General features: G+C 42.5%; 1 protein-coding gene across 3 annotated transcripts in view; it reads left to right on the plus strand.

Annotated features, from left to right (window-relative positions):
• The window catches only part of LOC144888512 (uncharacterized), a 39,738-nt gene that overhangs the window by 13,850 nt on the left and 12,390 nt on the right, over positions 1-13,498 (plus strand). For 2 of the 3 annotated variants that reach the window (XM_078766671.1, XM_078766672.1), the window contains exons 2-6: positions 5,269-5,441; positions 7,499-7,639; positions 8,995-9,175; positions 10,405-10,431; positions 10,529-10,582. In XM_078766671.1, the coding sequence (XP_078622797.1) occupies positions 5,346-5,441; positions 7,499-7,639; positions 8,995-9,175; positions 10,405-10,431; positions 10,529-10,582 (499 nt within the window). In that variant the 5' untranslated portion in view covers positions 5,269-5,345. The remainder of the gene's footprint in view (positions 1-5,268; positions 5,442-7,498; positions 7,640-8,994; positions 9,176-10,404; positions 10,432-10,528; positions 10,583-13,498) is intronic. The other variant, XM_078766673.1, reaches the window with a different exon arrangement.

Here is a 13,498-nt window from a genome sequence, read left to right on the forward strand (position 1 = left end):
TGAATTAATCCAGGATGTTTTCGACATAGGTTTTTGAAGGGACTTCAGTGCAGGAGATCATTAGCCCCATCTTGAGCGTCGTCACATGTCCGCAGCAGATGCTCCATAAACCCTACGTGTAAATCCATCTTGTGACTTGATAATATCTTCCGTGAGATCCACCTTTGCTGAGATCATTCAAGACCTTGCAGCGGTGTTTCAACACTTGCCAAGCAGAGTTGGCTCGGTGTCTGCACTCCCCACCAAATTGAGACACAACGTCACATCCGGCTCTGCCATGAAAGGCCCGTATTGCCTCCACTTGCTACTTTTATTCTAATCTCGTGAACTGGGATGAAATTCGTTTTTTGGTGGGATATCCCAAGTTTATGAAGTTTGGAAGATGCCATTTTGTTTCAATGTGCCAACATACAGTAGCACAATAACACCTGTGTGTGACAGACAGATAAGACAACTCACTTTGTATTGATGCGGAAGCAATGGAGTGTTTCGTCGCATACAGTGCTCATTCAGATGACGTCACAGTAGTAGCATCTGGCAATCTACCTGAAACAGTCATCCTGGTTTTATTTCCGGGGCTCCACTCAATCAGATGGTTAGAAAGACACAGAGTGAGTTGTGCCCTGTCTTTTGTCAAAGTGCCATGAAGTTGGGCCAGTGTACGGGTAGAGAAACTGAGGGACCTTCAATCCATCAGTGTATTGACTGCAGACCGTTTGTGTTTCACTAGGGTGCCTGTGTTGTTCACTTTTCTGTACCTGTCAAAGACTACATCGACTCTATTAAATGCTTCTCCAATCCTATTGACCATTTCTGCAAATGTGTCGGCATGTTCACCAAACGTCTGCGCATCCGTTGGCTTCCCAAGTACAATCACCAACACCTTGTCATCAATTGGCAGACTTGACCCAACAGGTGTCACATTTGGCAGTGTTGGTACTTCTTGGGTCAGCATGTTTGTTGTCGGGGATTTGCTGGAGCAATGTAGGCCACCACCGGTTGCAGCCAGAGACACTGGTACTGCAGAATTCAGTCTACGTTGACCTAATGTCCTGTGATGTTATGAGTCTTTGTAAGACGTTTCTGTCATCTATGACAGAGCTCTGCTTGCCTTTGATGTCTTCCGCAATGGTGTTGGAGCCTTGGTCTTATGAATGGGTGCTTTGATGTGCATGAGCTGCTCGCTCTCAGGTTCCTCGCTTGGATGATTCTCAACAAAACATTTTCGGTTGCTCCTGACAAAAACGTCCAGCATCAAGCGACGATTCTTGGATGGCCATCCATTTTCAAACGGATCAGGTCATTATTCATGATGTTCTGCCATCGCAGAGCCGCCGCATCTTTAGCGAAGAGGTTGTGCTGCCGCCAATTTTTATTTCGCCACTGCCATCCCTGATCAGTCTGCCTCTAATAGACTGTGTGGGTGCTCGTCATCTTCATCAGCATTGCCTTGGTCTGTGAAGGGAGGGCTTCCCTGAGAGTGCATGGTATAACGCAATTTAATGAGTTACTCAATCTGAGACTTGATGAGCTCCTGCATGCTTACAGTCAGGAAGCATATTCCTCCATGTGGTAAAACAGTGATATTATATCTGCTTGGAGCTATAATTAACAAAGCACACGCACTCTGTAAAAACAAAGCGGGTTATCATAGCAACCAAATTTTCAAATCACAGGTGTAATGTAATCGAGTAAAATGTTTGAGGGGATGGGGGAGGAAAACAGTACGGCAGGCATGGGGACATCGCCAGGGTGTTAGTTCATATAATCTATGAAACCAACAGGACCTTGTTTGAGGCATGTGTTATGGATATGTCACTTCTGCCTTTGTTGTTATTATATACTTGTAGAATATTTTTAGTTTCAGGTACCCAATTTCTGTTACGTATTCCCTCCACCAAACTCGTTACGATGCCCCTCAGAGTCTCGAGAGGGAACGCGGCAGAAAGATTTGTTATTCTGCGTGTTCTAATAAACCATGGTAAAACCACACCAATGCAATCATGTAGAACAAAACAAGTAACTGTATTAAGAACTCTCACATACACAATAACAACACTTAGTCCGGCAGCTAAGCTAAATATAGCATAACAATTGTGCATTTTGTGAGGAAAGCACCAAATTTGGCACACTAGTAGACTATCATATTATGAAAAGATCTGGATATTGGGCCATCTCAGATTCAGAGATTTGATTTTTGCAAGATTTGCAGATTTTGCAGATTTGCAAGCTGAGATTGCAACGCCATGGACGGCCGACTCCTTCCTGCGAGCTGCCCACGTCACCCGCACAAGAAGAGCTCATCAAATCACTGCAGTGGCACTGCACATCCTGCAACACCGTGCGTATGAACGCCACTGTATGACATATGCTGATGATGCAGAAGACCTGCCTGAGTTCGAAGACTGGTGTCACCAGAGAGGAGAAGACATTCCCAACTTTCAGTACTGGGCAACTGTGCTGGAACTAGAGATGTTGGTACTGGTCTATGTGCGTTCTCTGTGGCAGGCTTCATTCACGATGCACCTTGATGCCCTGACGGAACTGGTCCCATGCCTTAGACCACACACACTATGCCAGGTGGGGCCCTGTACACCTGAGGGACATGGTTGCACTCCCAATGAAGCACCCAGATGTAGCCAGAGAATCCAGGGCTGGCAACTTCACTGTACAGAAGACGAAGAAGGTGTTCTCTTCGATCCCAATCGACCAGGCGCATGAACAGAATAACGCCTGCATCAAAGGATATGGTGGAGCAGTCGGCCTCACTGACAACCCAAGTGCCCTGCAGCGTTGGATGATTGCCGGGCCAGAAGTTGCCAGGGCCAGTTGCCAGTCTCTTCGAGGACAAAATGGTGGATTGACCTGTAATGGAGGCTCTTGGTTCCCCGCCAACAATAACTCACGCTTGGTAATAAAACCTGAGATGGCAGGTTTAATTGCAATCGCAATATAGGACGATGTCGCAGGCAATCCCTTTCATGGGAAGCCTCAAATCATTCGTGACCAATATAAACAAAGTCCACTCGCAGCCTCAATGCAACTCACAGCTATATCTCTCTCATGGCCGTCGTCTCCTCTCTTCTCTTCCGGTTCCTTTGCCGCGTTTTCCTTTTTCCTTCACAAACATTTATTTTTACCTTTTACTAAAGTCATCTCCATTTCACACAAAAATCTTGACAACAATATTACCTGAAACAAAAAAATTTCTACAAGTACATAATCTTATTACAATAGAGCAAACGTATATGGTTATATATGTCGCTATGTTTATATGCGACAAAAACGTCTTCTTCTTCTTCTTCAAAAAAAATTTCCGGCCTCTTAATTATTAATTAACCCTCTTAATTGCGTTAAGACTGCTGAGACCTCTCAGACCTTTGACGACCCTTTAATTCCCCCAAGACCCTTAAGACCACCAAGACCCCTGAAGACCCAAAACACCCCGAACACCCAAAACACCACGAAGCCCCCAAAACACCCCCAAAGACCCAAAACACCTCAAAGACCCAAAATACCCTTAAAGGCCCAGAGGATCCAAAAGACCCAAATGGCCCTAAAGACCCAAAACACCATGAAGACCCAAAAGACACTGAAATGGTCAAAGATGCCTACCCCTCTGAAACGACGTGTGGTGAGGCGTGCGGAGCGCGCAGTGTCACGCTAGTAACAACAAAGGCAGAAGTGACGGATATGTAACACATGCTAACAAGGAGAAGCAGACGTTTTGGGTGTTCTCTTCATCGGACCCAACAATTCGTAATCCATACTCCACCAATTTGAACTAAAACAGAGGGGTTATACCCCTGGCGCTCACCTGGTAGAATAAACAGTATACTGCACTGATTAAAGGTATTTAAATCCAATTTCAATGGTTGCTAGAAGACGGGGCAGCATGTAGAATCATACTAACATAATCATAAGACTTTAAACAAACAAACAAAAAAAAATACCTATTTTGGGGGGCAACTCCCCTTAGACTTCGATTTTCTTAGTGCCGTAAACAAACCTTGGTACGTCACGGGTGATGAAGGTTGTGGTCGTTTCATCGAAAGTGTGTATAGTTTCGGAGAAAAAGCAAATATCTATTTTGGGGGTCAAACCTGGATCCACTTTGACCCCCAGTAAACCCCCTTAGACCCCGATTTTTTTTTTTTTTTTTTTTTTAAATGTTGTGAACAAACTTTAGTCACAACATAACAAATATAATTAGTGGCAAATTTGGTCGCAATCCCATCAGCGGTTTTGGAGAAGAAGTTTCAAGTGTTTATGGATTGACTAACTGACGGACGGACGACGCGCCATCGCATAAGCTCCCCTGAACTTCGTTCCAGGTGAGCTAACAAACCAGTGCAGACTGGACCTCAGGTCGAGCTAAATCTGCTCTTTCCTGTTTGTTTCAAATTCTTGGAACAGAGCTCTGCAAGTTTGTAAACCTTTGTTCAGGTTAACTAAAATACTCTTTCATTTATTGACCTAATTAAGACCCTTCCTGGTATGAAATGGTTGTGGTGTCCCAAGTTTCATTTCAGAGGGAATTTAGGAAAAACCACAGAGTAGGCTGGCACCACCTTTAAGCCAGTTGCCAGTTATTAGTAAGCCAGGTGGATTTTTATTCACAAACCAGGCTCCCTGCCATTCACACCCGATGAAATTCCAAGCTACACCTTGGTAGGGCCTAGCCCGCAGGATTCCTGGCCCTAAGAGGTATGGACGCCAAGTTCGGTGGAGCTTCCTGCTTCTTCAAGAAATGGAAAAGACAGGCTTAAGAAAGGTGGCAGGTTGGCAGAGTGAGAAAGCCTAAGACCTGCTGGGAGTTCAAGCTTATGAGCTGGAGCCATTCATGAGAAGATTTATGGTAAATGTGCAGAGGAGCTGGTGGGAAAGGGTGAAAGTAAATAATAGGGACTGTGTTTGAAAGAAATTACCACTGAAAGTGGAGCTGTGCCAAGGAAAAGATAAACACGACGCATTTCAACCATTAATTGGAACTCAAAACAATCCAACGGGCCACGACGACAAAGCAACTTTTCAACCTCTCCCCTCGACATGTGAGCTTGGTTGTTCTCCCCCACCACATCGCGGCACATGATAGGTGCCAACGCTCCGGGCATGTGCCGTGTCGGGTGGATGGATGGGGGAGCAGGCTCTTGGCCATGCACTGATTTGTGGTGTGAATGAACTCTGATGTATATATTGCTGTTTTCAGTTTTTCCCATTTGTACACCATTGGATTGTGTCCTGACACGAGGTGTCGTGTTTTTTCAGTCCGTGTTCCTAGTGGAGGATCATAGAGAGTGAATTGCACACCATTTGGCTTTTTCTTGAGAACACCTCACAGCCCAATGTCCCGAACACTTCTCGCTTTCCTCCTGGTCTCACTTTTCCTCACTGGCTGGTGCGAGACTCCACGTTGCTCCTCAATGGCCACGTCATGGAAGGTACAGAAAACATCGCTCATTCATTACTCTGACTCATACACATCTTAACTGGAATGGTGACCATTAACTTGTGTGCCACACCATCAGTTCCTGCAGGGGTCCTGACCAGGAAAAGATGCCTGCCACACAACCACCATGTTTGGCCAGTGAATAATAGTCGTGGCCAAAAATATTGGCAACCTTGCACTTTTTTCAAATAATTCACAATTTCCTCAAAAATTAAGTTGACATTAACAAAAGTATTTGGTCTCCACAATTCTTTATTTCACTGTTACATTACAGAACCTTTGTTTTTGATTCAGAACTTAATATTTCCTTTTAAATCAGAAAAGAAAAAGAAATGGCATTGACAAAATTATTGACACCATAGACTTGATATTTGGTAGCAGACTTTGGACAAAATAACCAGTCAAGCGCTTCCTATAGCCATGAATGAGCTTCCTACACCTCTCTACTGGCAGTTTGGCCCACTCTTCTTGTGCAAACTGCTCCAGTTCTCCCAGATTTGAAGGATGCCCTCTCCCAACTGCTGTTTTCAGATCTCCCCACAGGTGTTCAATGGGATTTAGATCTGGACTCATTGCTTAGATCTGGATCTGGACATATGCTGGCCACTTCAGAACAGTCCAGCGTTTTGTCTTGAACCATTCCTGGGTGCTTTTTTAAGTGTTTTGGGTCATTGTCCTGCTACAAGACCCATGGCCTTCGACAGAGACCCAGCTTTCTGATACTGGGTTCAACATTACTCTCCAAATGCCTTGGTAATCTCCTGATTTCATGATGCCATGCACACATTCAAGGCACCCAATGCCAGAGGCAGCACAGCAACCCCAAAACATCACTGAACCTCAATGTTTGATTGTAGGGAAAGTGTTCTTTTCTTTGAAGGCTTCATTTTGTTTTCTGTAAACATAGAGATGTGCTCCACAAAAAAGCTCTAATTTGGTCTCATCTGTCCACAGGACATTCTCCCAGAAGGATTTTGGCTTGTTCAGGTGTGTTTTGGCAAACTCCAGTCGGGCTTTCTTATGTCTATGTCTGTCTCTGTCTGTCTGTCTGTCTCTCTCTCTCTCAGCAGTGGAGTCCTCCTGGGTCTCCTACCATAGAATCCCCTTTCATTTAGTTGGTGACAGATGGTGCCAGTTGAAACTGCCGTACCTTGTGTCTGAAGGTCAGCGTGAATCTGCTCGGCAGTTGATTGAGGTGCTTTCTCCACCATTCGAACAATCCTTTGCTGCAATCTTCGATCAAGTTTTCTTTTGCGGCCACGTCCAGGGAGGTTGGCTACAGGAACATCAAGGTCTCTGGAGATGGATTTGTAGCCTTGAGATTGTCCATTCCTGGCTACAATCTTGTGTCTGACCTCTTGAGACAATTCTCTGGTTTTCTTTCTTTCCTCCATGCTCATTGTGGTATACACAGTGACACAAAACAGCAGAATGACTCCTTTTCTCTATTCAAACTGGTTGAATGAGTGATTTTTATATTGCAGCACCTGCATCTCACCACAGGTGAGTTAAATTCCAAAGTAAAGGAGAATCACCTGCTTGAAATGCAATTATTTTTAACAACTTCTAAAAGGTGCCAATAATATTGTCTGGGCCATTTTATGAGTGGAATAAGCTAAGATTTGGTAATTTCTTCAGCTTTTTTTGTTTTGTTCCACTGCAAACCAAAGAAATACATTTGTGGATACCAAAATATTTTTTTAATTTCAACAATTTTCTGGAAGAAATGGTGCATTATTTGAAAAAAGTGCAAGGATGTGTTCCATGCTCCTCCCCAAACCCTGGTCACGGTGTACCTCCGAGCCCCGAGAGGAGTCACGGCAGAAAAATGTGTTATTCTGTGTATCAAAGATCAATGGTGAAACCACACCAATTGTCACCAACAAACAAGTATTGTATTAAGATCACACAAGAATAACAGCACAATAACAATATTAATCAATTGTACAACCAATATATCATTCCTATGATGGTACCATCAGTTTCGTACAATAGAACTCACTGTGCTCCAAGTGAGTGAAAATAACATTCCCAATGTCTCTGTCCCAGCTACAAACCAAAGTCGATCCACGCTCCAGTGATCGTCAGAACGATGTTGTATCGAGACCAGAATCCCGTTCGGTTGACAGTCACACTGCCAAAGATGGGCAAAGGTGTCTTCAAGAGGCGGCTGGGAAATCACACCTTCAGGTATGATTGGTTCAACGTGGTTCAACGGCTCCCAATCGGCGAACCACAAATTCACACTCAAAATCCACGTTACACACACACACACACACACACACACACACACACACACACACACACACACACACACACACACACACACACACACACACACCAGGTTAACGTCTGGATGCGGTGAAATGGTTGAAGCAAGGTGAAGAGCCTAGAGCGATGTGAAATCAGGCGCGAGGCAAAATGGCCAACGGTCCGTTCTCGAGACGTAACGGCACTCCAATGATTCTCTTCGGAATCAACGGCAAAACCTGTCACGCAGGTTTATCTGTCACAGCGATAACAACTCTGTCGCAGGAATCCCTTTCCCAGGAAACCCAAAGCTCACTCGTGACCCCCGTTCGCCAGCGTTTGTTCAAGACCTCCAATCAGCAAGGCTTCTGCTCCACCTTACTCGCTCTGCCTCCTTTTCCTCTTCTTCTTTCTCGTCTGGTTCCCGATCCGGTTTCTGGTTTCTTTTAAAACACTAACTTTTTTTACCTTTTGAAAACAGTAATCTCTATTTCACTTAAACGATAACAATAATAGTACATGGAACCAAAAATGTTTACAGTGGATGAAAACCACAACAACAGAAGTGACGAATCCGTAACAGATGCCACTATTATTAACCATGACTGTAACTTTAAGTGACAGCCAGCATGATCAATAACATTAAATGGGCAAAGCAACTCAGTTGCAGTCTGTGATAAAAAAGAATAGCCCACTGCCTGATGCAGTATCAGCTGCTAAACACACCATCAATCGGCCTACAAGGCTTTTAGAAGCCTCTTTTAGCAGGATCATCAAACCACTCCCTGGGGTAAGGAATCAATCCACGGACACATTTCTGACTCCCTGGCTATCATCAGTGTGGAGTAAATTCCACCAAAAAAGTAAATGACATACTCCAAAAATGTCCCATGAGGGAGTAAAATTTAGTGGATGTTGCGGTTGGTGCTCATGGATTGTGATTGGGTTGAGGATGTAAAGGGGGGCGCAGAGGGGGGTGAGAGGTTGCAGCCTGGTAAGGATGGATGTGGGACAGGCATGATGGTTCGAATGGTCCTTTTGAATCAATATTTCATTGTATTATAAAAGTGAAGTGTTAGAGGAATAGAGAGGGAAAGGGAAGGGGTTTGGAAGGAGTTAGGTGTCAGGAAGAGAGGGGAAATAACGGGTTTAGAGTGGGGAAGTGAGTGGATCGGGTCAAATATTGCGCATTTGTGTATGTAGTAAATAGATGCCTTGTATGATTACACAGCACTTATTCTTGTGAAAGGTGTATTCATCATATATCATTCTGCATCATGGTTTCTCACATGTAGCTCGAGCAGGCTGATGTCCCCGGCAAAGCAAGTGCGGTGAGCACGTGGTGGCAGTGCATGCAGCGGCCGAGCGTGCAGGAGCCGAGTGTGCAGCTGCTTGGGCGTCTCCTGCAGGCTGCGGCCCACAGCAGGAAGCGTCACGTGGACGAGTTTGTAGGTCTTATGGGACGCCGTGAGCCAGGTCAGATACCTTTGACAATTTGTCCCAGCTCCGATTATGATGATGATGATGATGATGATGATGATGTAACATAATAGTGTAGCAGCATAGCAAACCTGTTGTGCATTTTGTGATACAAGCACCAAATTTGGCACAAATGTACATTAATATGTTGCGAACATTTTCAGATATTGGGCCACTTGAAATTCCGTAATTTTTTTTTTCAAATTTTTTCAAATTTCGTAATTTCAAATTTTTCGGGTGACACCGTCACAATTTCGGTCTTCGAGGCCGGCCGATATAGTGGGGCGGCTTAGCCCAAATATTCAAAAGAATTGTGCATTTTGTGATACAAGCACCAAATTTGGCACAAATGTACATTAATATGTTGCGAACATTGTGTGGTCAGCAATGAAGACGAGAGTCTGAATTACATGTATGCAAAAGACCTTGTGAACCAGTGAAGCAAATACACGGGTAAGCATGAATTAAATCTAGGGCATGATATAATTTCCATGATGTTTACCTCTACACTCAATGGTGGAAGGAGGTAATGTTTTGATCCCAGCTTGTCTGTATGTCTGTTTGTCTGTTAGTCCACAAAATGCCAGACAAAGCTTGTAGTAGTGGTAGTTGTAGTGGTAGTGGTGATAACAGAAATTGTTATATAGAACTGAACTTATATTATTATTATATGCAGAAAATAACTTCATTTCTATATGCCCTGCAGTGGACAGGTTAATTGGTTTATGCACTGAAGGGGTCACCCTGGTGTGCACTGCTGTGTTCTGCCTCACTGAGTTGTTCAGGTATGATGTACTCAGCACAAGCTTCCGGTCGGCCCGGAGGTGGGGGTGCGGGGCCTGTCACGGAACGTCAAAACAAACGGCCTGCCGGGGCCGCCCAAAAGTCGGGCGTGAGGGGCGCGTCCACTAATGGAACGCCTCTCGCTTCCCAGATCGAGGGCCACGTGGTCAGGAGAACCTCGTCCCTTCCGGTCACACTTTGCCTATCGGCCGGCCTCGAAGACCGAAATTGTGACGGTGTCACCCGAAAAATTTGAAATTACGAAATTTGAAAAAATTTGAAAAAAAAAATTACGGAATTTCAAGTGGCCCAATATCTGAAAATGTTCGCAACATATTAATGTACATTTGTGCCAAATTTGGTGCTTGTATCACAAAATGCACAATTCTTTTGAATATTTGGGCTAAGCCGCCCCACTATAACAAATCTTTTCTTAAATGCAGAGATGATTAAAGAAAATGTTCAAACAGGTGAGAAGCCAAAAATTGTATGAATTTTTTTGGATTACATGAAATTTAAAACGTAACTCATTGGGTAAATCTGAATTTATTTGATCTTTTGCCATAGATAAGAAATCAACCGAGTTTTATGGACTAATGGGGCGCTCTGTCGATGCTCTTGGTAAGTAATCATTGTATCATTAATAAATGCATTATTATTTGTCCGAATTACAGCACTGGCCATATTTGTCCCCTGTATTAATAATTGAGGTTAAAACTGAAATCAGACAAAACCCGGAAAGTGTGAAAGTTGGAAACTGTTGGATACCTTGTCGCGTTACCTGCTACTGTCAACTGACCTTGTCATGTTATACTCGCCAAATTTCTTTTTCACCAGTGTCCACATTTTACTTTACTGCATATTTATAGCGAATACCTACTGTAGATTCAAACACAAAATCATCAATAATAGGCATCAATTCCACAGCGAATCGTGAGTGTGCCAGCACAAAACAGACATAACTTGACATCACAATGTCGACCGATATGCCTCCACCCACATTATTACATCATTATAATACTTGTACCAAGTTTGATTTCAATCCGTTCAGTTGTTCTCAACTATCACATTTTTACCTGACATGACCTCTGACCTTTTGATGCCGAAATCTAATCGGTTCATCTTTGCAACATAAAATGTACTTCTACCAAGTTTGGTCAAAATCCCATCACTGGTTCACAAGTTAGCATGGTAACAGAATTTTTACCTACCACGACCTCTGACATGTTGACCCCATAATCTTATAATCAGTTTGTCTTTACATCATAATACACACTTGTACCGAGTTTGGTCAAACTCCCATCACTGGTTCACAAGTTAGCGTGGTAACAGAATTGTTACCTACCACGACCTCTGACCTGTTGAACCCATAATCTAATAATCAGTTTGTCTTTACATCATTATACACACTTGTACCGAGTTTGGTCAAAATCCCATCACTGGTTCACAAGTTAGCATGGTAGCAAAATTTTGACCCACCACAACCTCTGACCTTTTGACCCCACAATCTAATCAATGTTAATGAAATGCTAAATTCAAATTCCTAGACATTTTGCTGTTTAGTCAATCTTCCATATTTTATATTTATATCTTTTTATATTGTTTTTTATTCCCTTTGTTTTATGTTTTAATGATGGTCAACTTAGTGTCACCAAAGAATAATTTCCCTGAATATGGGAAAATAAAGATTTATTATTATTATTAATTTGTCTTTACATCATTCTACATACTTGTACCATGTTTGACTTGGATCCCTTCAGCTGTTCTGAAGTTATCGCAATAACAAAAACCGATCATGGATGGACGGACAGTTGGGCGGACAACTAGAAAACATAATGCCTTCAGAAACTTTGTCAGCGGAGGCATAAAACCCATCACAACACCACATAAAAGTGGTGTATTGATGCAAATAAGTGGGGTGTTCAATTCATAAAGAATATGACAGCCATGTTGTATATTAATTATAGTCATCGTATTTGCTCTCAGTGCACTCATTTATTAATCACTAGCAGAAGTACCCAGCTTTGCCAGGGGAGGGGAGGGGGGGAGAGAGGGGGAATGGAGGGGGGAAGGGGGGAGGAGGCAGGAGAGGAAAGGGGTTCATATATATGCAGGTGGGTGAATGTGGCATTCATCACGTTTCTGAGTTAAGGGTGTAGTACTGGTGAAAAATTGAGAAAACTACATAGGTACCTTTGAGAGGCCTTTACACAAAAACAAAGTCAAGTTAATATCTAATTTTCAGTTTTTCTTGAAAGATATAATCTTGGCTTTAACTGAGACCAGTTTCAACGCTTCTTTGTCATATTACATGCATATAATTTGCATAAATTAGACCGTCAATAAAAAACAAGGAAAAACAAATAACACATTTCTACTTCTATCTTCTATGTCACCGATCATTCTTTTCACACAAAACTTGGTACATGTATTATACATGTGTTACTCTACTACCTGATGAGAGGATTTTGTGAAATTATGTCAAATGTTCACTAATTAGCTAATTATGCCAATTACCAGATAAAACTTGGTTGTCCTTCAATAAATCCACAATGGCTACTCCTATAAACAAAAGCCTTCATCATTTTAAAGGAAGTGATATTCTGAATATCCTGTCCAAATTTCAGCCCAAAAGAATGATGCAAATTTAAAGATATAACAAATTTCATGCAAAATATTATATTTCTTGTAAATTGCATGTAAAGATAACAATAATTAGGGGTACTTCTATGACCTCTTGTTTATATGGTTCTTGCATGGTTCTTGTTTATAAGACTATAAGGAAACTGTTCAGCTAAAAAAAAAAAATCAAAAAAAAATCACCTGTTCACCAGTACTACACCCTTAAGTGTGATGCCGATCAGGAAGAAGAAGAAACCTATCTACCAACTTCATACACTTCCGGAATTGTTTGATTTATTTGTATTCAAATGTCTGGTGATTGTTTTGTATTTATTTATGCGAATGTGTACTTGTATATAACTGTCATTAATTTAAAAAGGCTTAGGCACTATCGATCGTTTATTATTATTATTATTATTTTAAATAAACTCCAAAAAAACGATCTTTTTTTTTTTTTTTTTTTTTTTTGCCGAAAACACTCCCAGGCACTCACTGATGAACCTCTGAAAGTTTGACGAAGATCCGGTCAGCCATCTCTGAGAAAAATGGCGACAGACAGACAGACATCTCTCTTATCTATCTATAATTCCAGTAATCTCTGTACGTTTGTACGTTTGTACGTCTGTACGTCTGTATGTCTATCTATAATTCCAGTAATCTCTGTACGTTTGTACGTTTGTCTGTGACCGCTGTTTCTCGACAACCACGGGTCCGATATACTTTTAACTTGCCAGGTATATTGCTGGGGACCCGAGGATGTGCCTTTTCAAGGTTTGAAATTAATCGGACAAGTACTTACCGAGCTATGTCCAAAAAACGCTTCAACCAATCAGAGAGCAGCGAGCTATCACGTGTGCCGAACGTGGCGATCAGACTCTACCTCGGACGGCACATTTGACAGCGTATTCATTTATT

The sequence above is a fragment of the Myxine glutinosa genome, chromosome 12, assembly GCF_964187855.1.
Source record: "Myxine glutinosa chromosome 12, kmMyxGlut1.1, whole genome shotgun sequence".
Lineage (NCBI taxonomy): Eukaryota > Metazoa > Chordata > Myxini > Myxiniformes > Myxinidae > Myxine > Myxine glutinosa.